This window comes from Seriola dumerili, unplaced genomic scaffold (genome assembly GCF_002260705.1).
Source record: "Seriola dumerili isolate Sdu_G_001 unplaced genomic scaffold, Sdu_1.0 BDQW01000191.1, whole genome shotgun sequence".
Taxonomy (NCBI): Eukaryota; Metazoa; Chordata; class Actinopteri; order Carangiformes; family Carangidae; genus Seriola; species Seriola dumerili.
This window is the reverse complement of record NW_019174446.1, coordinates 2,258,469-2,281,762: the sequence shown is the minus strand read 5'-3', so window position 1 is coordinate 2,281,762 and position 23,294 is coordinate 2,258,469. Positions and strand designations below refer to the sequence as shown.

The following is a 23,294-nucleotide window of genomic DNA, read 5'->3' as shown; positions in this document are numbered from 1 at the left end:
TATCATTGGCCCCCCCTCTATTCTATACAGTCAGTCTACAGATGTTGGCTCCAGTTTTGACGTAATGTTTTGAATTGTTAAACACTGACTCCGTCTTCTCTTCATTTCCTCCACGTAGCAACTTCATCCCGCAGCCCATTGGGAAATGTCGGCGGGTTTTTCAGGCTCTCTTACCGTACGCTGTGGAGGAGCTGTGCAATGTAGCTGAGTCGCTGATTGTTCCAGTGCGAATGGGCATCGCGAGACCTACAGCTCCTTTCACTTTGGCCAGCACCAGCATTGATGCCGTTCAGGGCAGCGAGGAGCTCTTCTCTGTTGAACCTCTGCCCCCAAGACCCTCACCCGACCAGTCCAGCAGGTTGGTTGGTTTTAGTTCCTTCATTTTCCTGTCAGGTTGTTTTTTTTTTCTTTTTTTTTTTTGGTCTGTATTGAATCAGTGAGTTGAGATAAGAGTTAAGAGCCCATTTTACTGTGCTGCAGTAAAGAAATAACTTGAGGCTTCTCAAATCATCGAGTCATTCAGTAGAATTTTTCTTGGAGAGAAGAAACTAAAAGTAAAGAGGATGCTTGATTTTTCTCATTCACTAGAAATAAAGACTTGTGGGCTTGTGCTTCATTTTTTCCAGCTCCAGCCAGACAGCTGCCTCTTATATCATCAGGAACCCCCAGCCTCGACGCAGCAGCCAGTCTCAGCCTGTCAGAGGAAGAGACGAGGAGCAGGATGACATTGTATCAGCAGATGTGGAAGAGGTGGGGAGCCTCATTATAAAATCATTAAGGCCATAATGAGCTTTGTATTGCAAGCGATTCAGCAACCTAGAACTCAAACTGTTTATTTGAGATATTTAGATCGCATCTGTAATCTGCCTTGCTTCCAGGTTTTCTCTCTAAGGATATGATTGTTTGTCTCTCAGGTTGAAGTTGTAGAGGGAGTAGCAGGGGAGGAAGACCATCATGACGACCAAGAGGAACAAGGAGAGGAAAATGCTGAGGCAGAAGGACAGCATGACGAACACGATGAGGATGGTCAGACACGTCCTACTTTTTATGGAAATTAGTGAAGTTCATTAAGTTTGATGAATAATTATCTGAGCCTGAAAACGCAGCCAGCGATGAGTGAAGCTTCTGTATGTCGTTGTTTCTGATTTCAGGAAGTGACATGGAGCTCGATCTGCTGGCAGCAGCCGAGACAGAGAGCGACAGTGAAAGTAACCACAGCAATCAGGATAATGCCAGCGGCCGCAGGAGCGTCGTCACGGCAGCAACTGCTGGCTCTGAAGCAGGTTGGTCAACAGCTGTTTTTAATCTTTGACTTAAGATTTAATTTTGTATTTTCACTTAAATCCTCCATGAAACATTCTCCTCAGTTTCAAAGTACTGTTCCTTTGTTGAGTTTTTTAATTTTTTTATTTGTGGAAATGCGGTCACCTATCTCATTGACCTCCTTTAACTGAAATCTTTCCAAATGTTTGTAAGGCTCCAACTGCTTACTAAGTAGAAATTGGATTTCTGTCTCGCTGCACTGTGGTTTATTTTTTCCCTGAGTTACAGACTAATTCACTTCTTACAGAGTCACTAGTGCTTAACAGGCATTTTGGATTGTGGGGATTTATGTTTGGAGAGCTAATGATACAGCAGACAAAATGGTCCCTGGCTGAATACCCCATGTATTTCATTTGCAGGCAGTAGGGTGTCCTTGGCATTTCCTATTTTTGGTATGAGCTCCTCTTTACTTTAATGCATATACAGATGTCAGGGCAAGAGTGAATTTGCAAAGTGCATACACAGTTTCCTGCTGAGAGTTCCTTCAGTTCGTCCCCCTCTCACATTTCACTGTTGTTGTGTCAGTTTTGTGTCATTTTTAACCAATACTGTCCCTCATCACCAGCTTAGTCTTGTTCTTTCATCCCAATAACAAACTAATCAGATTGTAGCCTTTCCAAATGGTGTGGGTGTTTTTTTCTCCTTGGTCATTTAAAATGTGTAGTTCCTACTAATAATGTTGATGTTTCATTTTCTCTTAGAATATTCAGTACTGTTGAAATGTTGCTGTTCTGTTTCTCTAATGAAATTTCCAATAGTCTTAAAAAATGCAGAAGGCCAAACCATATATTATTTAGCACAAGTTGATGAACAGAGAGCAGCTGTTGTTTTGACTTGAAGCCTCATTGTTTTCACCGTCTATTAGTGTTTGGCCTTGTAGTGGTGTGATTCACTAACCCGCACTCCTGCCTGGAAAAATCTGATGTGAAAGACAAAAGAGAGAGAGATGAGATGAACACTCAAGCCCTGAACCTTTTCTCCCTTGTCTTTTTTCCTCATCCCTTCTCCTCCTCTCCCTCCTCTCTGAAGGTGCCAGCAGTGTCCCTGCGTTCTTTTCAGAGGATGACTCTCAGTCCAATGACTCCAGTGACTCTGACAGCAGCAGCAGTCAGAGCGACGATGTCGACCAGGAAACGTTCCTTTTGGATGAACCACTGGAAAGAACAACTAGTGCTTCACATGCCAACAGTGCGGCCCAGGCTCCTCGTTCCCTGCAGTGGGCTGTAAGAAACGCCCCCAGCCAGAGGGCCACTGGTAGTGCCCCCTCCAGCTCCTCCACACCAGCTGGTCAGTAAAGCTTTGTCCGTTTCTGCTGTTTTTATTTTTTAATGTTTATGTTTCTCTCTCCAGACTAGTGTCACAGAAAATGTGTATATTAATTGTAACCATTATGATCTTTTTCACAGCAAGCTCCACAGGCCTGATATATATTGACCCTACCAACCTGCGTCGCTCCAGTGCGATCAGCTCTAGTGCAGCAGCAGCAGCCGCCGCGCTGGAGGCCAGCAACTCCAGCAGTTATCTGACATCTGCCAGCAGCTTGGCCCGGGCCTACAGCATCGTCATCAGGCAGATCTCAGACCTCATGAGTCTAATCCCCAAGTACAACCATCTCGTCTACTCACAGTACCCTGCTGCAGTGAAGCTCACCTACCAGGATGCAGTCAGCCTGCAGGTAAGATACAGCGCCATCATGTGGTGATCAAAATAAACTCCACTCCTCCACCAAGGCACCAAAATACTGGTCTAAAATGTACAATATTTTTTAAAATGACTTTTCTGTTAAAAGTTGAAAATAATCACAAACCATTTACATAATGTATGTTTAGACATGAAGAAAAGCTAATCATGTTATGGTGAAACAAGGACATTGTTATTTAGTGTGACGTCATTTAGTAGAGAGACGACACAAATCAAATCTGCACATTCAGAATCATCATATGAGGAACTCCCTGCCTGTTCCCATCGTTATTAAATATTAAACCACAATATTATCCATTTCATTTGGCAACGGACAGCAGTGATTGTCTGATTATTGACACCTGTGCCCATGAATTGAGTGAGAGTAAATGTTTGTTGACACAGAACTACGTTGAAGAAAAGCTGATTCCCACCTGGAACTGGATGGTGTCCATCATGGATTCCACTGAAGCTCAGTTGCGATATGGCTCAGCCCTGTCATCTGCTGGAGACCCTGGTCACCCCAGTCACCCACTCCACGCCTCTCAGCACTCAGCTCGCAGGGAACGCATGACCGCTCGAGAAGAGGCCAGCCTCCGCACCCTGGAAGGGCGCAGGTAAAAGAAATAAACATTGGTTAACTTGTTAAGTTAATATTTGTAACGCTTCTTTTTTCACACTGCTTAGTTTGTGTAGTTGATTGATTTGTTTAAAAGAGCTATTTGTAAGTTTTGCTATTAATACATAGCTAACGTTAGCATTAACAGCTGTTTGCTTACCAGTCCAGAGGAAACGTTGCAAGTTCAGCATCAACTTTCATTCCTTTACTCACCAACAGCTGTCTCCAGTGGTGGAAAGCAACGCCAACCTTAACTCTTATCTCTATCACGTCTTTTCTTCTACTGAAGCTAGCATGCTAACCAGCTAGAACTAGCTAGCTTCATATTTGTGTGTTCCTGCATTTGTAAGGCAAGCAACGTTCTCACTCTTTCTGCATGTGTCGGGTATTTGTTGCAGGAGAGCAGCCACTCTGCTGACAGCTCGCCAAGGCATGATGTCGGCACGAGGCGATTTCCTGAACTACGCCTTATCACTGATGCGCTCCCACAACGATGAGCATTCTGACGTGCTTCCTGTGCTGGACGTGTGCTCACTGAAGCATGTGGCCTACGTCTTCCAGGCTCTCATCTACTGGATTAAGGCCATGAACCAGCAGACCACATTGGACACCCCACAGATAGATAGAAAGAGGTAAATACAGAAAATGAGGAAAAATCTTGTCTTTGTATTTAAAAACTGAGAATTTATGTCGAGGGAAGTGTAACTCTGGTTTGATTATAACCAAGGAGACACAAAATCCCACAACTGATGTTGCAACTGCCATTACTTGAGTTATGGATTTAATTACATTCCACTAGATCATTTAATTACTTACTACTATAGAATTTAATATCAATTCCACTGAACAAACCTCTAGAGACAGGTTTTCACTACTGTTAATGTTAATTTCATTGCACTTCAATTACTGGGGTTTTCCTATTAATTTATCTGGTATCCTGCTTGAGAGAGAAAATGGCAAGAATTACGGTTGCTAGGGTATTTGGTGAACCATTGCTTCAAATTGAAAACAGTGTTTGTGTACCTGTTGTTTAAACAGTATTCGTTATCCATATTTGTAGGAATCGAGAGATCTTGGAACTGGGTTTGGACAATGAAGATTCTGAACATGAGAATGATGAAGATACTAATCAAAGTAAGTCGGATAATTAATTGATAATATTCAATGCATAATAATATTTTTAAAAAAATAACAGTTGAGGCATCTGAAAACAGCCATAGAAGATGGGCAAATGTAGACAAAGGGTTTGTTAGAATAAGGCAGCTTGTTCACATTTAATATTGAATACTATTAATATTGAGTATCTGTCTTTCCACTATCAACCTATGATTTAGTGTTTTTGTGCTGAAAGTTGTTTTGTTTCTGCTTTACCTCAGGTTCAACTCTACAGGACAAAGATGAAGACCCGGTACCAGCTGAAACGGGTCAGAACCATCCCTTCTTCCGTCGCTCTGACTCTATGACCTTCCTGGGCTGCATCCCACCCAACCCCTTTGATGTTCCCCTGGCTGAGGCCATTCCACTGGCAGACCAGCCCCACCTGCTGCAGGTCAGACCTTGTCTCTCTGTGCCATCGACAGCATCCTCCTAAAAAAAAAAAAGCTAATGTGGAAAGAATAAAAGATACAAGGCCCACATTTTTCATTCATATCACTGAATGCTGTAATGTTGCTGACAGTGATGCAAGGGAAAGTATGTATGATGGGATGAAGGATATTTATCATTGGCAATGATTCATCTTTTGCCCCTATAAACATAGCCGTAGCCATAGCTGGTGCTGTCATTTGTTGGCATGAAGGTTTATCCACAAGCCAGTGAACCAAGCATGGACAAAACACATTGAAATCTGAATGCCAAAGCACCTTCAAGTTCTTTGCCATGTTTGTTTGTGCTGAACAGTTTGTAGTTTGTTTAGGTTTGTTGTGGAGATGATAGTGCTGGCAGGAAAGACTTAAGCACCTGTTCACGGCCTCTGTGGCGTCAACCTTAATTTACTCTCATTGTTACTACTTCTCACAGCCTAATGCCAGGAAGGAGGATCTGTTTGGTCGTCCCTCTCAGGGCTTGTACTCCTCCTCCTACATGGCAACCAAAGGCCTGGCTGAGGCAAGCATGGACAGGAACTGCCTGGAGGTAAACATGGGCTCCTCTCTACCCTCCCCCTCTCAGGTATACCACCCCTCTTCACTGAACAAACACTCTGGCAGCTGTGTACTAATATCCACACATAACAAGCACCATTGAAATGTTGAAGTAACTGCACTTTGAAATAGAAATCTATCCAGAATATCCAAATTCATAATTTCCTATTTATTATTTCCACTGCCTTTGCAGTCATGGGAAATGATAGATAGCAAATGATAATGGAAATGTTGGATAGTCTTTTTGCTTACAGTCACTTAAGTATGGATATTGGAACATAGCCTGCGTTCTGTGTCCCATTTCCATATTTCCATTCTTTCATCATCACACTGTCATCATCTGAAGACACACATCTGTTCACATTACTGAAGAACTACTCTGAACCCCACTAAAACAGATCCTGCCCACTAAGATGTCTTACTCAGCCAACCTGAAGAATGTGATGAGTATGGAAACTAGCCAGAGGAGCACTGAGAACCAGTCACTGGCAGAGCAGGAGCTGGAGGCTTCAAAACCAGGCCCTTCCCCCCACGACCTTGCTGCCCAGCTGAAGAGCAGCCTGCTTGCTGAGATTGGCCTCACTGAGAGCGATGGACCGCCTCTCCCATCATTCAGGTAAACATCTGGTCTGTGGCTCAGGCTACGTAGACACTAGTATGTTTTCATTTTTCAGCTCCATCCAGATGAGCGTTTTAGCTCCGTATCAGAAATAATTAACTAACACATACTGAAAACGCACATCACATGACCAATCACGTACACTGGGTATGCGATGTAAACAGGAAGCAGGTTGTTCACTCTGCAGTTTATTAGTTGCAGAGACTACGAACAAGGAACAGCAAAGACAGTTGTAATTATAAGATGCAGAATTAAACTGCACAACAGCTGCTAGCAAAGACAAGAAGGTCAGCTTGTAATTTGTTATCCATGTTGCGTTCACCACCACAACTGATGAGACCCAGTCAGGGAGCGAAAGTCTGTCATTATTTTCAAAAGTCTCAATTTTTACCCATTCAGACCACATTGCAAGCCTGGAGCTTTCAAACTAAAAGGGGCCAGCAGTGTTTCTAAAAGTCTCTGTTTTAGGTTCTCGTAAACTCTGGAGTAGTGTGGACACCAGGTGCAAAAGTGATGTGTCTTAAAACTAGAAAGTATTAGTGTGGATGTGGCCTTACACTTGATTTGAGGTTGCAGCAGAAATTGTCCTCAGAGATAAATAATTGTCAATGAAATTGTCAAAGGAAATGTTGTTTCTGGGTCTGTTTTTTTTTTTTTTTTAAGGACAATGATACTGAAGAGCAATACTTACTGTCTGAATTACCATATACCATTCACATTCTAACACTGTGCAGGGAGATGACTACTAATATAGTCAGAGTTAGATAATAAATGAATTACTATATTGTACCCCATGCCCTCAAGAGAGCCTAAAACACTATCTTCAATATGATATAATATTGTTTTAACATATTATTTCTTAAATACCATTAAACTGGATTTTAAAATATGTTGTACTTCCTTCTCTCCAGACCTCACTGTAGTTTCATGGGGATGATGATCTCACATGACATGCTACTCGGCCGCTGGCGTCTATCACTGGAGCTCTTTGGTCGTGTCTTCATGGAAGATGTGGGAGCTGAGCCTGGATCAGTACGTATCTATATACTTTCCAAACTGAATGTGACAAAGTTCATAAATACTGAATTAAGCTTTATTAAGATGTTTGACTGTTGAGGTGCAGAAAATGACTCAAATCTGACAGAAATGATCTGTATTAGCTCGTCCAAGTCTTATTGCTTATGTGTTTAACACTGTTAGCATTGTATGCATACCCAGCAGAAGTGGAGTAAAATGGATCAGTTCTGTCTCTTGCTACCTTTGGAATGAATGTCCAACATCTACTGGTGTTTTTATGCTGTTTGTTTGCAAACTCAGGGGAGGGGGTGGATATTTCTTTTCTCTGTACTTTGCTATAGATGTAACAATACTCACTAATAATTTCTCGGTGCCATTATGTGTTGGGCAGTTGGACTAAAAGTAACTTGTGTGGGCTTGTAAGTGGCACGTGGTGGCCTGCAGTTGGTGTCAATATTGGTGCCACATAAACCGGGGGGACTCAGTCACACAGACTTGCAAACCAGAACATGCGTCTTTTGCTTGTCTAGAAACTTAGTTAATTTGTTCAGTGTTCATAATGCGAAATGTTTTGCACTAACAATGGTGTTTTAATCAATGATGGAGGTTTAGAATAATATGTCTTTTTTCAACCCAGATCCTCACGGAGCTCGGTGGCTTTGAGGTAAAGGAATCCAAGTTCCGTCGGGAGATGGAGAAGCTGAGGAACCTGCAGTCCCGTGACCTGGCTCTGGAGGTGGACCGGGATCGAGACCAGCTAATACAGCAAACCATGCGTCAGCTAAATACTCACTTTGGCAGGCGCTGCACAACCACACCCATGGCTGTGCACAGGGTGAAGGTCACCTTCAAAGACGAGCCGGGCGAGGGCAGCGGTGTGGCGCGCAGCTTCTACACGGCCATCGCCCTGGCCCTCCTCTCCAATGATAAGCTGCCCAACCTGGACTGTGTTCAGAGTGTCAGCAAGGGCATGCAGGCCAGCAGTACGTGTCATCACGATTACAATTCAAGTATGACAATACATAGAAACTATACTGCATTATGGAACTTGATTTCATTGTTACATTCAGTCATGCTTTTGTTATGCTGAAAGCAGTTATTATATGAGTAAAGAAGAATTTTTTTTACATTAAAAACTGCCACTGAAAAGTTAACCTGCTCTATTCATTGTGGATCTGTGTAGATCTAATGCAGCGTTTGAGGAACAGAGACCGAGAGAGAGAGAGGAGAAGTGGAGGGCTTCGAGCGGGATCTCGGAGAGACCGAGACAGGTAAACTTCAGCTTTAACGCATTACCCTTTTATCATAAACCAAAATAGTCTATGCTGCGTGAGGCAAACCTGCGTGTTTGTCTTGTACAGAGACTCAAGGAGGCAGCTGTCCATAGACACAAGACCTTTCAGGCCTTCATCAGAGGGCAACCCCAGTGATGAGCCCGACCCTCTGCCTGCACACAGACAAGCCTTGGGGGAAAGGCTGTACCCACGTGTTCACGCAATGCAACCGGTAATGAAACAAATGCAGCTGTTAAAGCTCTGTTACCAAAACTGAGTTTCTCAACAACTAATGGGCAGATTTGCATGATACTTGCTTTGCACATTGACAAACCTGCTCAGAGCTTTGCATTCTGTTGAATACTTTGGATTTATTATGTTTCCTTGACTGGACTTTGACCAGCTGTGTTTGTCTCCTCAGGCGTTTGCCAGTAAAATCACAGGCATGTTGCTGGAGCTGTCTCCAGCACAGCTGCTGCTGCTGCTGGCCAGTGAGGATTCTCTCAGAGCCAGAGTTGAAGAGGCTATGGAGCTTCTCATTGCACATGGAAGGTGAAATAACCCAATCAGTCACACATCCATAGATGCCAGAATACAGTGGCCATTATTAGTACTTTACTCTGTAGTAAAACACATAAATGGTGTACAGGCATGCATTATGAAGAGTATTGCTTGTTAGTAAACAGAAAGAATTGAAGTTCCCACACTGCAGTTTGACAAACTAAATTCTCCTGTCTGTTGTCTTCCCAGGGAAAATGGAGCTGACAGTATATTGGACCTGGGTCTCCTGGAGACTCCGGAGAAAACACAAGTAAATTCAATTCTCTGTGTATTGTACTCTCCCAGCATGTAGAGTCATTCTTTTAATTTCTAACTGTTAGTTGTATCCTGAAACATCTGGGGCCTGTTTCTCTTCAAACTTAAGTAATTCAGGTTTATATGCTGATAAATAAATAATTCCTTTAATTCTCATCCAGCTTATTTGGTTCTTTGAAAGCATCTTTTTAATGTGAAAAATCTTTTATTTTGTTTAATATTCATCATGCATAAGTACGGGTAGTTAAATTGTGATAACTGCATCAACAGATCATAATGATTTCTCAATGACCTGAATGCTCTCATCGAAAATCATAATTATAACCACATTCTCTGGTCACATCACTATATTATGTCTAAGAAGTTAATTATTTAATTACTTCATCTATGGGATTCACCCTAGAACCTTTGGTCAATAAGCTAACTGTCAATAAGCCTGCACATGTTCAGGTTTGGGCCTAAGGACTTGTTGCTCTGACAACAACTCCAGATAAATTTTAAACCAGCTTCAAACCAAAACATCCGGACTTCAATCAATCAAATCGTCAACATTCTCATCTGGATAACTCCCTTATCCACGTAGGAAGAATGGGGCCTGGGCTGGTTTGGCATACTAATCCTTGAGACATATGATAACAATGAAAAAATAAACAGCCCTACATAACAGCTACTTTGCCATACTTAACACAGCCCTACCCTCTTCTTTTTTGTGTGGTTGTAGCAGCAGGAGAACCGTAAGCGTCATGGTTCAACCCGCAGTGTGGTGGACATGGAGCTGGATGACCCAGACGACGGGGACGACAACGCTCCTCTCTTCTACCAACCTGGAAAACGAGGCTTCTACTCCCCACGGCCTGGCAAGAACACAGAGGCCAGACTCAACTGCTTCCGTAACATTGGCAGGTAATGAACTGTGGTTGTTGTTGTTGTGTCACATGAAAGAACTGGACAAAGTTTGGGTAAATATATTCAAGCTGGAGTTAAAAGGGAAACAAAAAGTTGAATATTGTATTTTCTTCTCTGTCCAGAATACTGGGGTTGTGTCTGCTGCAGAATGAGCTCTGTCCCATCACGTTGAACAGACATGTCATCAAAGTGCTGCTTGGGAGGAAGGTAGGTTTTATAATATATTTCTGCACCTGTAGCTGAACCCTGCTCCATGTTGTTGGTTCTTTTCAGACTGAAGTTGCTAAACATACTTATGTTTGTTACTGCAGGTGAACTGGCATGACTTTGCATTCTTTGACCCAGTCATGTATGAGAGCCTGCGGCAGCTGATCCGCCATTCGCAAGCTGGCGAAGCAGATGCAGTATTTGCTGCCATGGACTTGGCCTTTGCCATTGACCTCTGTAAAGAGGAAGGGGCTGGACAGGTGATGGACTACATTGTTATTGTGCCCCCAATTATAGATTTTAGCCGCAAATGTTAAGAAAAAAGATTGAGCAGAAGACTGCATTTGCATATGGCCCATAATGCAGTAATTTATGAGGGAACTCGACCTCTGTGATTTGTTTTGATTTTTCTGTTTCAGTCATATATCTTAAATGCATAACTGAATCTGTTGAGGTTCAGATTTTGATAGCAGAATCTGAATAGTCTCAATACCACACTGGAAGAATTTCCGATGGATATGTTTGTCATTAACAATGTGATTGTTTGACGCCTCATTCTTCTGCCTTCTTCTGGTTCAGGTGGAGCTTCTGTCAGGTGGGGTTAATATGCCAGTAACTCCCCTCAACGTGTACGAGTATGTGAGGAAGTACGCAGAGCACAGAATGCTGGTGGTAGCTGAGCAGCCTCTCCATGTAAGTAAAACACCAAACTGAGAACTCAGTGTCTGTTTTATTTAATTTATTTTAATAAACACAGACAAATGTTTTGTCAGTTACCAAAATGTGTCTTAACTCGGATTCTGGGTCGTGTCTGTTAGGCAATGAGGAAGGGTTTGCTGGATGTTCTTCCTAAGAACGCCCTTGAGGACCTGACGGCTGAGGACTTCAGGCTGCTGGTCAATGGCTGTGGAGAAGTCAATGTCCAGATGCTCATCAGCTTCACCTCTTTCAATGATGAATCTGGTATGGTTGCTCTGTCTGGAACTTCTCTGCTCTATTTGAATCTGTCCCATTTTCCTGTCCTGTCTCTGTTTCCTGTGTTTTCTCAGTAATGAAAGATTTATTTTGTTTTTGATGCAATAAAGTGAGCAATGATTTGTTCTTCATCCAACAGGGGAAAATGCAGACAAACTACTGCAGTTTAAACGCTGGTTTTGGTCCATAGTGGAGAAGATGAGCATGACTGAGAGGCAAGATCTGGTAAGTCTCTTTTTCATTGTAAATGAAAAACACCTGAAAAATTAGTAGAGAAACAGAATGACAGTGCCCACATCCATAGGGCACGAGGGGTCACTGAATGGTTTGTATGTATGAAAAGGAAGATCATATGCCGTGACCACCACAGTCATCAGATGTCATCCCAACTGAACACCTATGGGAGATTTTAGACCGATGTGTTGGACAGCGCTCTCCACCACTATCATTAAAACACCAAATGACAGAATATGTTTTGGAAGAATGGTGTTCATCCCACCAGTAAAGTTTAGAGACTTATAGAATCAAGGTCATGGAGTATTGAAACTGTGGCCTAAAACTTTACTAAGACACTATGTTGTTTTTTTTTTATCACCTGTCACCTGTCTGTACTTCAAAAACAAAAACTGGCCAATTCAATATTCAACATGGTCAGTTACAAATGTTTGGCACATTACAATGGGCTCAAAATAGACTTAAAGGGATAGTTTGAGTGTTTGAGGGCTGTGTGAGGTAGTCATATATAGTCAGAACATTACCTACAGCAGATTATGATGAGCGCAGTCCCAGTCAGGAAAGCTGACCGGGGGGGAAAAGTTTTAAAAGATGTCCACTGAAACAATCCAATATCCGTTTAAATGTACATTTCGTGTAGAATATTTTCAGTGCTTTATGTCCCTGTGAAAACAAACCTTTCCTTGGCACCACATTTTTTCAACCACTGAATTACTGTATTCCTACACACAAGCGCACTACGGAGCGCACTGTATTACGCTGCTTTCTGATTCCCTCAGCTGACCTGCGGCTGCAGCTAAACAGTGAAGACCACTTTGGTCTGGTTTGGTGACTTTGAGGAACCCCTACCGCAGTTTTAAGACTTTTCCAAGTCCGGGTACATTGGCAGCATGTTAATGCATAGCCATCTTACACAAGACCCCCACTACAGTATGTAATGGTTGCACCTTTTGTAGCTTTAAATTCAGGATGTTAAAATTGAGAGCAGTACAGGAGCAGTTTGGTATTTGTAATTTAAGTTTCAGTTCTCTGTTTAATTTCTCTTCTCATTCTTTCTTCAGGCTCTGTCTTTCTTGCCTTTGCTCTCAGTGTCACCTAAATTTATTGAGTGCTAAAGACTGATGATAGAAGTGAATTCAATGTCTTTTTATAGGCTCCAACATCATTTTTATGTAGTAAAATATACTTGATACAAAAATATGGTGACATAAATGTGACGGAGTGGGAGCATGGTCTTGTACAGAGTCTGTGAATTTTTTAAGTGATGCATTTCTCTTTCAATGGAAAGATGAGTAGTAGAGTTGTGGCAGCATTGAACACCAAAGAGCGAGAACATATTCAATAATATCAGTCAAATGTTTCTGAAATCAAATAGAGCAGTAACTAATGTGACTAATTATGTTCCTCCTCAGGTGTACTTCTGGACGTCCAGCCCGTCTCTTCCAGCCAGCGAGGAAGGCTTCCAGCCAATGCCCTCCATCACCATCCGGCCTCCAGATGACCAGCACCTCCCCACAGCCAATACTTGCATTTCACGTCTCTACGTGCCACTCTATTCTTCAAAACAGATACTCAAACAGAAACTCCTGCTAGCCATTAAGACCAAGAATTTTGGTTTTGTGTAGAGGTTCAACAGAAGAGTTTAAAAAAGGAAAAAAAACATGTTTACTGTTGTGTAATATTTACCTAGCTCCATTTTTGTAGATTTATTTTTTGTCTATACAATTTTATGAAATTCGACATACTGTCGCTATCTCCCCAGGCGGTAATATTTGTTTGTGTTGTAAACACAAACAGCTTGTTATTTTTATTTCAATTTTTATTGCTTTCTTTCTTTTGTGTTAATGAAGAGGTATACAGTCCAGAACATTCCTGCATTGGCACTGTAAAATGTAAAGCCCACAGCTCTGCTCTATTGGCTTAAACCTTTGCTTCCCAGGAATTTGGTTTGACAGAAAGCTGTCTGCCGAAACCCAGCCAAAGATGACAGCAGTAGAAGTATTTAAAAGAAGAAAAGAAGACACACTGTGATTATAAGTTTTTTCCTTCCCTAGAAAAGTACTATCACTGACAGTTCACTGCTGCCTTTGTGGAAAGTCCTTTTTTTCTTGTACAGGGGGAGTAGGGAATTTCAAAATAAACTTGGATGCAAATAAATTGATCCAGTCTTTTTTTTTTTTTTTTTTTTTTTTTTTTCAATTGGTGTGTGAGGAAGGTGGTGTAATGAAAATTCTTGACTCAATGTTTTTATTTATGCTTTGAATAAAATCACAGAATATCTTGTGAATCTCACCATACATCTTTGTCAAATCTATTCCGCCCTTGTATACCAAAACAGACCTTCAGAATCAAGTGTAAGTGCAATAAATAATGAAGTAGAAGTTGTGTATATTTTCAGAAAATATATTACAAGTATAAACTTTTCAGATTAAACTTTATAGATTAATCAACAGAACCACACCTTGAAATTCAGCATCAATGCCACACACTGGCTTTGTTTTGCTGAGTTTTATAAATTCCCATTCTACAAGTTTGATCTCCAAATATAGATGTTAAAGGCTAATTTTGACCTGCTACACACCTGCCCTCCATAGGCAACTGGATAATAACTACTGTACTATCATTATTATTAGTAGTAGTATTTTGTTAATAGTGTTTCCTATTTTGCTGTGGATTTGTAGATCAAGGAAGTTTTTGTAATTTGCACTATATAGACAAAAAATATCAAATGTAGAAGAAAAATCTTACAGAGTAAATGATACAGTTGGAAAATAGAGCAAATGTCATACTCTGACAAAATAGACTGGAACATTTTTTGAACCGAGGATTTTGGCCAATCAGAATGGGACAAATAGTTTCCCCGCCCATCTCATTGGAGCTGTCACGGCCCGTTTTTGTTGCCTTCACAACTATTTGTGAAGAACGGAATTTAGTTAACCCGGCTAAGTTGATAGTTAGTTATAAATTGATAACTTTTTAATATTGATAGTAATGAATTTGTTGGGCTTATGGCACTTTGGAAACAACTGATAAGAAATGTGGACCAACAAATATAAGTAAATAAAAGCACTGCTTTATCTTGAGCATAGTCCTCCTTAATATATCAATGAGACAAATAGTAAATATGTTGCCTTCAAAAATGCAATAGGTATGAAAATAATACATAGTGTATAAAATGTTCTTTGGTGATTAGCCATAGACTGCTACGATACGCAATTGTGACTTACACGCTCGATTTTCCGATTTACAACCGACAGTGAAGGCAGCGTTTCTCCTCCAGTCAGACGGAGCCATATGAGGTGAACCTGCCTTATTCGCGGTCACAGTAGATGCATTGTGGTGGTCAGTTAACGGTGGCATACTATCTTGCGATGATATCAGCTAGCCTGCTGGCTAGTTAGCTAACTTGTTTTATTGCTGCAGCCTTTACAGGATTTAGCTAGCTAGCTGCCTGACAAGGCCGATGTTTCTGGTGGAGGAGGGGGTGAATATAGTGTTTTCCATCATGTCGAAGTCGTTCCGTTATTTTTAGCTAGCACTGCAGGCTAGCGCAGCTAATAGCGGCAAGCAAAGCGTGACTAATCTGTCTGTTGTTTGAAAATCAATGCAAATGGAGCAGTGGCAGGACGCGGCCTCTCAGCAGGTCAAGCTGCTTACAACTCGTCTGAATGAACTGTTGTCCAAAGGCCTGCAGCTGCTCCGCTCCGAGTTCGGCGTGGATTTGGGACTGAAGCCTGAGCTTATTCCGCCATGGGTGATCCTCTTAGCGGCATGTACCGGACTGGTGCTGATGGTCGTTCTGTGGGCCTCAGTCTGCCGGACTCTTTTCAAGAAACGACCCACTGTAAGCCCTGTGGACGACGGCATTGAAATAAAGCGCGGTGTCAGTAAACCTGTCAAATCTGAGGAGCCGAAGAAAAAGAAGAAGAAAGCAGAAAAGGTACGTAAACGAAACCAGTCTACACCCTCTCCCAGCTTGAAAACCATACCGTTAGCAAGGCTAGCTGTCATGCTAGCATCTCATTGACAACTGAAGCTAGCTTGCATACTTGCACCTCAGGCTGGTGTCCAAGTTGGCTATGCTAGCCTTTGGTGGCGTTAAATATATTGACTGTAACATAACTGGAGGTTGTAACGGCCCTCTACATTTTATCTTTACATGTTCTTTACAGAAAGCCCAGCCAAATGGGAGAGCTGTTGCTGAACCACAGGAAGAAGCCATAGTATCGGAAGAGATAGTGCCACATCACCAGCCGCTGCCACCAGAAGTCAAGGCTGAAAAGGTTGCAGAGGTAATTTGCTCTCCCAAAGACACATGGTAGCACATTCACCACAATATGGTGGTGTGACCTAAACATATTTTTTGTGTCCATTGTGATGCATGTTCCTTGGTTGTGTTTGTAAATGGTTGCACCTAAATGCCATTGCTTGAGTTATATCATTATCTTTGGCATCTCCTTCATTAAAACGCTGCTGAGAAAACGCCACGTTTTCTCACTGTCACCCTGCAATGATGTTACCGGGCCAGCTGCGAGTGTTAGGTTACAGTTTTTAACTTGCAGATGCAGCAAAATCCTTGAGGATGGCTCCTGACTTAGAACAACAGTACAGAACAGAACAGAACAGCCTTTCATCTGTATACCACAAAATAACCCAAACTGTGGTCCTAAAGATGCTGGAATCAGAATATGTAATTGTGCAGACATCAAGAGATTGAAATGGTGCTTACAAAAGAGGCATGTAACCGATTTAGAGAGAGTCTTGGGTGTAGTTTCACTTATAAATAGATGAGGCTTGAGCATGCTGATTTGATTGACTGGCCACGGTTCAGTGAGCGTGGGGTCCCTTGCCCAGTTGCTGTTCTTGGAGGTGAAGACATTTGTGGTGCATAGTATCTCCACAGTAGCACTTCCCTTATTTAAATAAACACAGTTCCAAGTGCTTTTTTTCAGGTACATTGGCTTTCATTTCTACTCTATGCCCACTATGTATCCTCTTCCAGGTAAAGAAGTCCAAGAAGAAGGCCAAACAGGCTGTAAAGGAGGCCAAGACCGTGACTGCAGATGGCAAAGAACCAGAAGAAGGTGAAATAATATTATGACTCTGTGTCATAATTAAGTTGTTTGGTCAAGGTGATGACAGAGTATAACCTCAATTATTTTAGGAGGTCTATTTTGATTAATTTTTCTTTGTTATTAAGCCACCATTTTCAGTAACAAGACCATTGCACCACATAGCAAGTGACTAACTTCTGCACTAATGTTGTAATGAATTTGAATGTGGCTTTGGTTAAAACTTGATTTATTCTGCCAGTCTCAGGCTGGTAGATTAGGACCACCCCGAAGCTCTTTTTCTCAGCAAAGTATATTTGGTGTTTGTTTGAACAGTTTCTGCATGTATTCCTTCATCCTGCCTAATCCATACCATATTTCCTCACTAATCCCACAATGAAGCCTTGCAGTGTTATGAAACTAATTCCTTACAATGTTACTTTTCAGGCACATGGGAGACCAAGGTCAGCAACAAGGAGAGGCGTGAACAACGCAAGAAGGACAAAAGTTCTAGTGATGGCTCAGCCAGTCCTGGCGGAGGGGACACACCCGTGAGCACTCCCCCTGAGCAGCCCAAGGCCTCTGCAGCCCCCGCAACTGCAAACCAGAAGAAGAAAAAAGGTGGTTGCTTTAATCTTGTATATTTTCAAATTTAGGTTGTGATTTGCTTGTTTTGAGGAGTTTTGAAATTGAGAAGAGGGAGGGATTTTGCAACTGTCTTGTCTTTTTTACTTGTAGACATGCACACAAGGCACAAAATCTCCCGACCATCTTGGATAAACAGCCTAATTTGGCATCTAGAGAGAGAGAGATCTGTATAGGCTGTTGTTGCATTCACACGGTCTCTTGTTGACAGGACAGGCTATATAAACGAGCATTAAGGGAATTGAATTGAGTCTCGAGTGAGCTTTCCTTTAAGTGTTAGAGCTGAGGTGTATGTGCTCTCTTCTCCCATGTGGATGGTGTTCTTGGCATAGTTTGACCTTCTCATCCTTTGTTCTCAGGAGAATCTGCCAAAGTGAAGGCGGAGAAGGTGGAGGCTGCTGTATCTCAAGGTAATTATCAGCGGAAAATGCTTCAGCCTTTGACTGATTACCAATTCAGAAAGATTACCCAACTACTGATATCATCTTTGTAGTCGTAGTAAATCAAAGGTTCACATGCTTCACTGGAAACTCCGGTATAAGATGTTAATTAGTTTTGAGACTCACTTCAGTAAGATAGTACAATCCTCCTTCTATCTGTTAATATCTGAGATTCAGAGACACAGAAACCGTCATACATGCTTTTATTTCCTCACAATTAGATTACTGTAATGGTCTCGTAACTGCCATAAATCAATTCATAGACTTCAAATAGTACAAAATACAGCAGCCTACTAACAAGAACTAAGAAAAGAGATCATATTACTCCCCTCCTAAGGTCTCTACACTGGCTACCAGTCCATTACAGAATCAATTTTTAAAGCACTTCATGGCCCCAGACTGTATTTCTGAATGAATTGCCTCTCATCAACCTGCATGTAGTCTGAGGTCCTCAGACAGGAACCTGTTGCTAGTTCCTATGTCAAGATGTAAGACTAAAGGGGAGAGAGCTTTTTCTGTCAGGGCACCACAACTCCAGAACAACCTGCTTAGACTTGAAAAATAGGTATCTTCTTTTAAATCACTTCTAAAAACAAATTTCTTTTACACAGTTTAAAGTAAAAGTCTCCTTTAAATATTTCACACATTTTTACATTTTCTCATTTGTGTGTTTTCATTTTGAGTAAAGTGTTTGCTTGTTTTGTTTTATCCTTGTGAAGCACTTTGTAATCTCTGATTTTTGATAAGTGCTACATGAATAAACTCTATCATTATTTATTATGTGTTGCCAACCTGAACTGTGTTTATTCTGGCTTAGTGTCAAATGTTTCTCTCTTGGTTTTAGTTAACAACAGAGAGGTGGCAGCAAAGACTGCTGGTGTGACTGATATGGCAGTCAAGGTTCCTGCTCATAGTGTTGCTCCGAAGTCAGGCCCGTGGACTACCAGCAGAGAACCAGTGTCACTGTGGAGAGCAGACATCGATGGTAAAAACTTTTATCTCTATTACTTAACTGCTTAGTTGTTGAACCCTACACACACTTGTGTAATATTTTAAAACTTTATGGCATAAAACAGTTAATGCCTGTTAACCCCTCTGTCAGCTGCAGTGTTAGAACTAGAGATACACTGATTAATACATTGATACCAGTAAAAGTTTCTAAGTCACTGTTATAAAACTATGTTTCAGAGTCGTGGACTGTGATTGACAGGGCGATGCCCACAACAGAGCTGAATCTGTCTTTTACTGGACTGGGAGTTGGTGCTGCTGGTAAGTGTACAGTAAACGGATCATGTGACAAGTAGCTCTCACCACTAGATGGCATAGTTTCCCAAAGGATCACATGTGCCAAGCCGGTTGAGTCACTGTCTCTTGTCTCTTGTAGAGCCCCACCCTGTCAGCGAGCTGCCCTGGCTCAGTCAGCCCAGAGTGGATGATGAGTGGTCTGGGCTCAGTAAGGAATTTTTTTTCAAACTGTCATTTAATGTTTATGTAACTTCATAATTATGACACTCCTTTACACTTCTGACTATTTTCTGGTGGTCTTTTCCAGATGGTGGTTCTGTTGACCCCAGCTCTGACTGGAATGCCCCCTCTGAAGCCTGGGGTAACTATGAAGAGCCCACTCCTGTGGCCCCTCCTGCTCCGGAGCAGCCGCTCCCTGAGCCTGCCAAGGTTAATCTGCTGATCAGAGCTGCTGTAAATATATCCAGGCTTGAGGCAAAAATAAGCATTATGGGAGTTACCTGGAAGTTTTAAAAATAACAACCTACTAGTTGATGACTCCTCAGGGCTCAGGCCCCAGGGCAGCTGTCCTGGTTCTTCGCCTGACTGTCAACCTGTGTCTCATAATAGTGACTCAAAAGAGTGAATACACAGGCATTTTTGTTGTTTTGCTCTTTATTTAACAATATTACAACCCCTACACATGCACAATACACTCACACAGTTCATTAACAGTTGCTGATTTGACTCTTCCCAGGACTATGGTTGTGTACAAACCATGCTTAATAAACTCATTTGATGGCAGACATTTTGACTTGATACAGCATAGAAAACACAGATATCACTGCTATAATTCATAATCATTAATGTAAATGTAGGTCTAGCACCATGCATTGCGGTCCTCCATTGTTATATTTTATATTACCACCAGATGGCGCCAAGTAAGTAGGAAATTCTATAAATCTGAATTGTTAAGACTTAAAATGTTGTGATTTGTTCACTGCTCTGTTTTGTCCTGCTTTCTCTCTGAGTATTTATTTCATACATTTATCTTCCTCAGGACAATGATGAGGATGAAAAGGACAAGGGAGAGACTGCTTCTGATGGAACATCTAAAACTAAAAAGAAGAAGAAAAAGAAGAAGAAGGCTGCAGAGGAGGGAGGAGCAACAGGCCAGGTAACTGCTAGTGAGGAGAAAAACACAAACACAATTTTCTACTATCTTCATGTTTGAATATTGGACATTTCTAAGATGTAAACTCAGCTTGTGTCCTGTGAAGGGCGAGGAGCCAGAGAAGGAGGCAGCACCTGCAGCCTCAGTGAAGAAGCAGCCACCTGGTCAGGAGAACGTTGCTGCCATCCAGCCTGTCAAAGCAGCTGCTGTTGAGGTCAGTGGAACTAATATTTAATGCAAATGATTTAATCAAAGTGTTTCTCTTCATGAACCACAGAACTCTTGCTGTCTAGTCATATTAAACATTAAGCAGTCTAGTTTAATGATGAAAGCATACATTTTCCTTGTTCAGTTTTAGCATTATTTGTGCTGATTTGTTTTTTTAAACTCCTTCTCTTAGCTGCAGTCATCAAAACTGTTTTGCTCTTTCTTTTAGGCGAGGGTGGAGCGACAAGTGAAGGACAACATATCCTCAAAACCCCCCGTCACACAAGTGCCACAGAAGCCCGTTGATGGAGAGCCCACTGCCAAGCAGAATAGCCTTCCTGCTCCAGTCCAACAAAGTGAGCACATTAGACAGTCAGTTGTAAAAAGCTGCCTGAGCACTGCACTGAACCATCTGGTGGAAATTAATTGTTACTATTCTGACTGAAATAGTAATTGTAATTTATATTGTGAATATTTTCTATTTATTAAAAGTCCAGCATAAGTGGTATATGTTGTCTATCAGGTATTACAGTGCAAAACTATGTCGGTCGATTCAGATGAAAAGTTGCTGTTACTTGTTGCCTTGTGGGATTGACAGTGGTTCCAACAGTTTTCATTTTCATGGCAGCCAGCGACTTAAACTAGCAAAAGTTTAGTGTATATTTAATAAGATATCACATCACTGACTCTCCTTCATTGTTGCCAGATATGTCAGTCTCAGAGGTGAATGGCCTTCTTTTTATCTGGTTAAATTTGTGTTTAACTTTTATGTGGTGAATGTTGTTACCATATCTCCAACCTATGTTTGTGTGCTGGGAGCAGGTTTATTACATTTCTCAAAGGTGTGTTTATTTGTTAACTGTGCATCATCTTGTCAGCTGTCATGCAAGGTTTAGATGTAAGTGAAAGAATACATAGGACAGACATTACCTCTCAACACTCATCACACTACCTAACATTTATATTAAGACTTGCACCCAGTTAAAATCATTAAATCTATTCTTAGCAGTAATCCCAAGTGAGATGTGACCTTTCTAATGAAAACAATGAATCACATTTAGACTTGTATGACTGACCTCCTTCTACCTCTTTGTGTTTCTACAGAAAAACCTGAGGAGAGCCAAGCGCCCAAACCAGCAAAGAAGAAGAAGGCAAGGAGAGAGACATGAGATCGAGTCCACTCTGCAGATTTCTGTATGCAAAAGACTTCATATCCTGTTTATGCAACACCTTTTGTGACAAGAACTTTGAACTAAGGTCTTCATGACGAACTTACCTTAAAACCTGTCTGGAAAATGAAAACAACTTTTATACACGTCGAGTGTCAGTTGGTGGATCGTTGAAAACTGAACCTAGATGCAGTGCAATCTAATGTGATGCGGTGTTAATGATTTTTAAGTATGCATTTGATACTTTGATTCTGTCTTCTAATTCTACTGAATCAAATAACTGAAGGAGCTGTATTGTAGTAATTAGACATGTAGAAAATACTGATCATGTTTAGAGACTTGATGTTGGGGTGGCTAACAGCTGGAGTTTTTAAAGGTGTAGAGAGTGAGAACTGTCGACATGCATCAGGTCACTGCACTGGGCCATAATGTTGAACTGGCCTTCGCTTTGCAGTCTTTTATTTTTGCTCTGACATTTGTGAGCCGTGATGGCACAGCGAGCACTGATGGGTGAGGAGTGCAGAGATCAAACGTTTATTTCACGTCAATGGTTATAGCTCAGTAGAGTGTAAACATTTGTGACATAAATGAGACATGAGCATCATTATGTGCAGAAAAGGGAATCATGTCTGCTCTGTATTTTTGCATTATAATGTGTGACTACAACATTTCATTAACTCAGTCCATCTGGTTTGTCCCCTTGTCTGACATTGTACTGCAGTGTGTCAACAACTGTGTCCTTGCTGTTTTTACTATCTGTGACTGCTTTGTGGCTGGAGCCGTGTGGGAGCCTCTGATCATAGGTGTACAATTGCAGTGTCATCAACCTCTCCACGATTTTCCACCTGTGGTTGAATTGGAAGTCTTCAGAACCTTTTGTAAAACCTGTTTGTAATAAAAGAAAAGCTAAAGCCATATGTAAAAAGACTAAATAAAGGCCAGTTTTTCTATATTTGGGCTTCTTTATATAACTGTTTTTTGCTCAACAAACCACCACCGTGTGATATCGTGTCTGCTAGCGCCAGATTAGTTGATACTAATAAGCAACAGCAGATTGTGATTTTTTTTTATTTCATTATTATTCATGTTGGACAATACCAACCATTCCACAACATTCTGGCAGGACAGAAGCAGTTACAGCTGCAGCAAATGTCTCATCTCACTACGCTGCAGAACAGAGAGGTTCAGGAGATCCTTTGTGCCCACTGCCATCAGGCTATACAACACCTCAGCCAAAGAAAGTGAATTAATCTAATTATTATTGTTTATTTGTTAACTGTTTTTATTATTATCAACAATGAGCTAATGGACGCATTAATTTCCCCTAGGGGATAAACTATCTATCTATCTATCTATCTATCTATCTATCTATCTATCTATCTATCTATCTATCTATCTATCTATCTATCTATCTATCTATCTATCTCATTTATTTGGCTACGCCAAAACAAATAGTTCCACGACTGTACTGGACTGTTGCTAAGCAACTGATAAACATTTTCCTGACCTGACGATGTCATACAAGTATCCAGGCTTCTTTCCTTCCCTTTATCATCTTCTGATGACCATATGC

At 41.4% G+C, this 23,294-nt stretch overlaps 2 protein-coding genes across 9 annotated transcripts in view; both read left to right on the top strand.

Moving 5' to 3' along the window:
* The window catches only part of ubr5 (ubiquitin protein ligase E3 component n-recognin 5), a 32,961-nt gene extending 18,982 nt beyond the window's left edge, over positions 1 to 13,979 (top strand). For 2 of the 7 annotated variants that reach the window (XM_022753274.1, XM_022753272.1), the window contains exons 33-57: positions 119 to 358; positions 627 to 750; positions 915 to 1,026; positions 1,152 to 1,283; positions 2,353 to 2,610; positions 2,730 to 2,998; positions 3,409 to 3,620; positions 4,021 to 4,254; positions 4,683 to 4,756; positions 4,999 to 5,171; positions 5,642 to 5,791; positions 6,162 to 6,379; positions 7,294 to 7,414; positions 8,037 to 8,409; positions 8,583 to 8,670; positions 8,761 to 8,905; positions 9,095 to 9,225; positions 9,424 to 9,484; positions 10,211 to 10,392; positions 10,518 to 10,602; positions 10,707 to 10,862; positions 11,182 to 11,295; positions 11,421 to 11,565; positions 11,717 to 11,802; positions 13,224 to 13,979. In XM_022753274.1, coding sequence (XP_022608995.1) covers positions 119 to 358; positions 627 to 750; positions 915 to 1,026; positions 1,152 to 1,283; positions 2,353 to 2,610; positions 2,730 to 2,998; positions 3,409 to 3,620; positions 4,021 to 4,254; positions 4,683 to 4,756; positions 4,999 to 5,171; positions 5,642 to 5,791; positions 6,162 to 6,379; positions 7,294 to 7,414; positions 8,037 to 8,409; positions 8,583 to 8,670; positions 8,761 to 8,905; positions 9,095 to 9,225; positions 9,424 to 9,484; positions 10,211 to 10,392; positions 10,518 to 10,602; positions 10,707 to 10,862; positions 11,182 to 11,295; positions 11,421 to 11,565; positions 11,717 to 11,802; positions 13,224 to 13,436 — 4,096 coding nt within the window. In that variant the 3' untranslated portion in view covers positions 13,437 to 13,979. The remainder of the gene's footprint in view (positions 1 to 118; positions 359 to 626; positions 751 to 914; positions 1,027 to 1,151; positions 1,284 to 2,352; positions 2,611 to 2,729; positions 2,999 to 3,408; positions 3,621 to 4,020; positions 4,255 to 4,682; positions 4,757 to 4,998; positions 5,172 to 5,641; positions 5,792 to 6,161; positions 6,380 to 7,293; positions 7,415 to 8,036; positions 8,410 to 8,582; positions 8,671 to 8,760; positions 8,906 to 9,094; positions 9,226 to 9,423; positions 9,485 to 10,210; positions 10,393 to 10,517; positions 10,603 to 10,706; positions 10,863 to 11,181; positions 11,296 to 11,420; positions 11,566 to 11,716; positions 11,803 to 13,223) is intronic. The other 5 variants (XM_022753279.1, XM_022753277.1, XM_022753276.1 and 2 more) reach the window with 5 other exon arrangements.
* Positions 13,980 to 15,104: 1,125 nt separating this feature from the next.
* LOC111227904 (protein LYRIC-like) lies at positions 15,105 to 22,673 on the top strand. Of its 2 annotated transcripts, none has more exons than XM_022753648.1 (13): positions 15,105 to 15,751; positions 15,984 to 16,103; positions 16,814 to 16,895; positions 17,310 to 17,483; positions 17,867 to 17,917; positions 18,792 to 18,932; positions 19,136 to 19,216; positions 19,332 to 19,400; positions 19,500 to 19,645; positions 20,232 to 20,348; positions 20,452 to 20,559; positions 20,782 to 20,908; positions 21,657 to 22,673. In XM_022753648.1, exons 1-13 carry the CDS (start codon positions 15,416 to 15,418, stop codon positions 21,719 to 21,721), a joined length of 1,617 nt encoding a protein of 538 aa, XP_022609369.1. In that variant the 5' UTR covers positions 15,105 to 15,415; the 3' UTR covers positions 21,722 to 22,673. The 2 variants fall into 2 exon arrangements, with proteins under 2 accessions (XP_022609369.1, XP_022609370.1); XM_022753649.1 differs by having other exon boundaries at positions 15,107 to 15,751; positions 19,500 to 19,621.
* Positions 22,674 to 23,294: the final 621 nt, after the last annotated feature.

What these genes read in the sequence shown, in the direction of transcription:
- LOC111227904 (XM_022753648.1), top strand. Translation starts at nt 15,416, where the DNA reads ATGCAAATGGAGCAGTGGCAGGACGCGGCCTCTCAGCAGGTCAAGCTG. An exon ending in AGAAGAAGAAAGCAGAAAAG is followed by an intron (nt 15,752 to 15,983) that starts GTACGTAAACGA and finishes TGTTCTTTACAG; the next exon opens with AAAGCCCAGCCAAATGGGAG. An exon ending in TCCTGCTCCAGTCCAACAAA is followed by an intron (nt 20,909 to 21,656) that starts GTGAGCACATTA and finishes GTGTTTCTACAG; the next exon opens with AAAAACCTGAGGAGAGCCAA.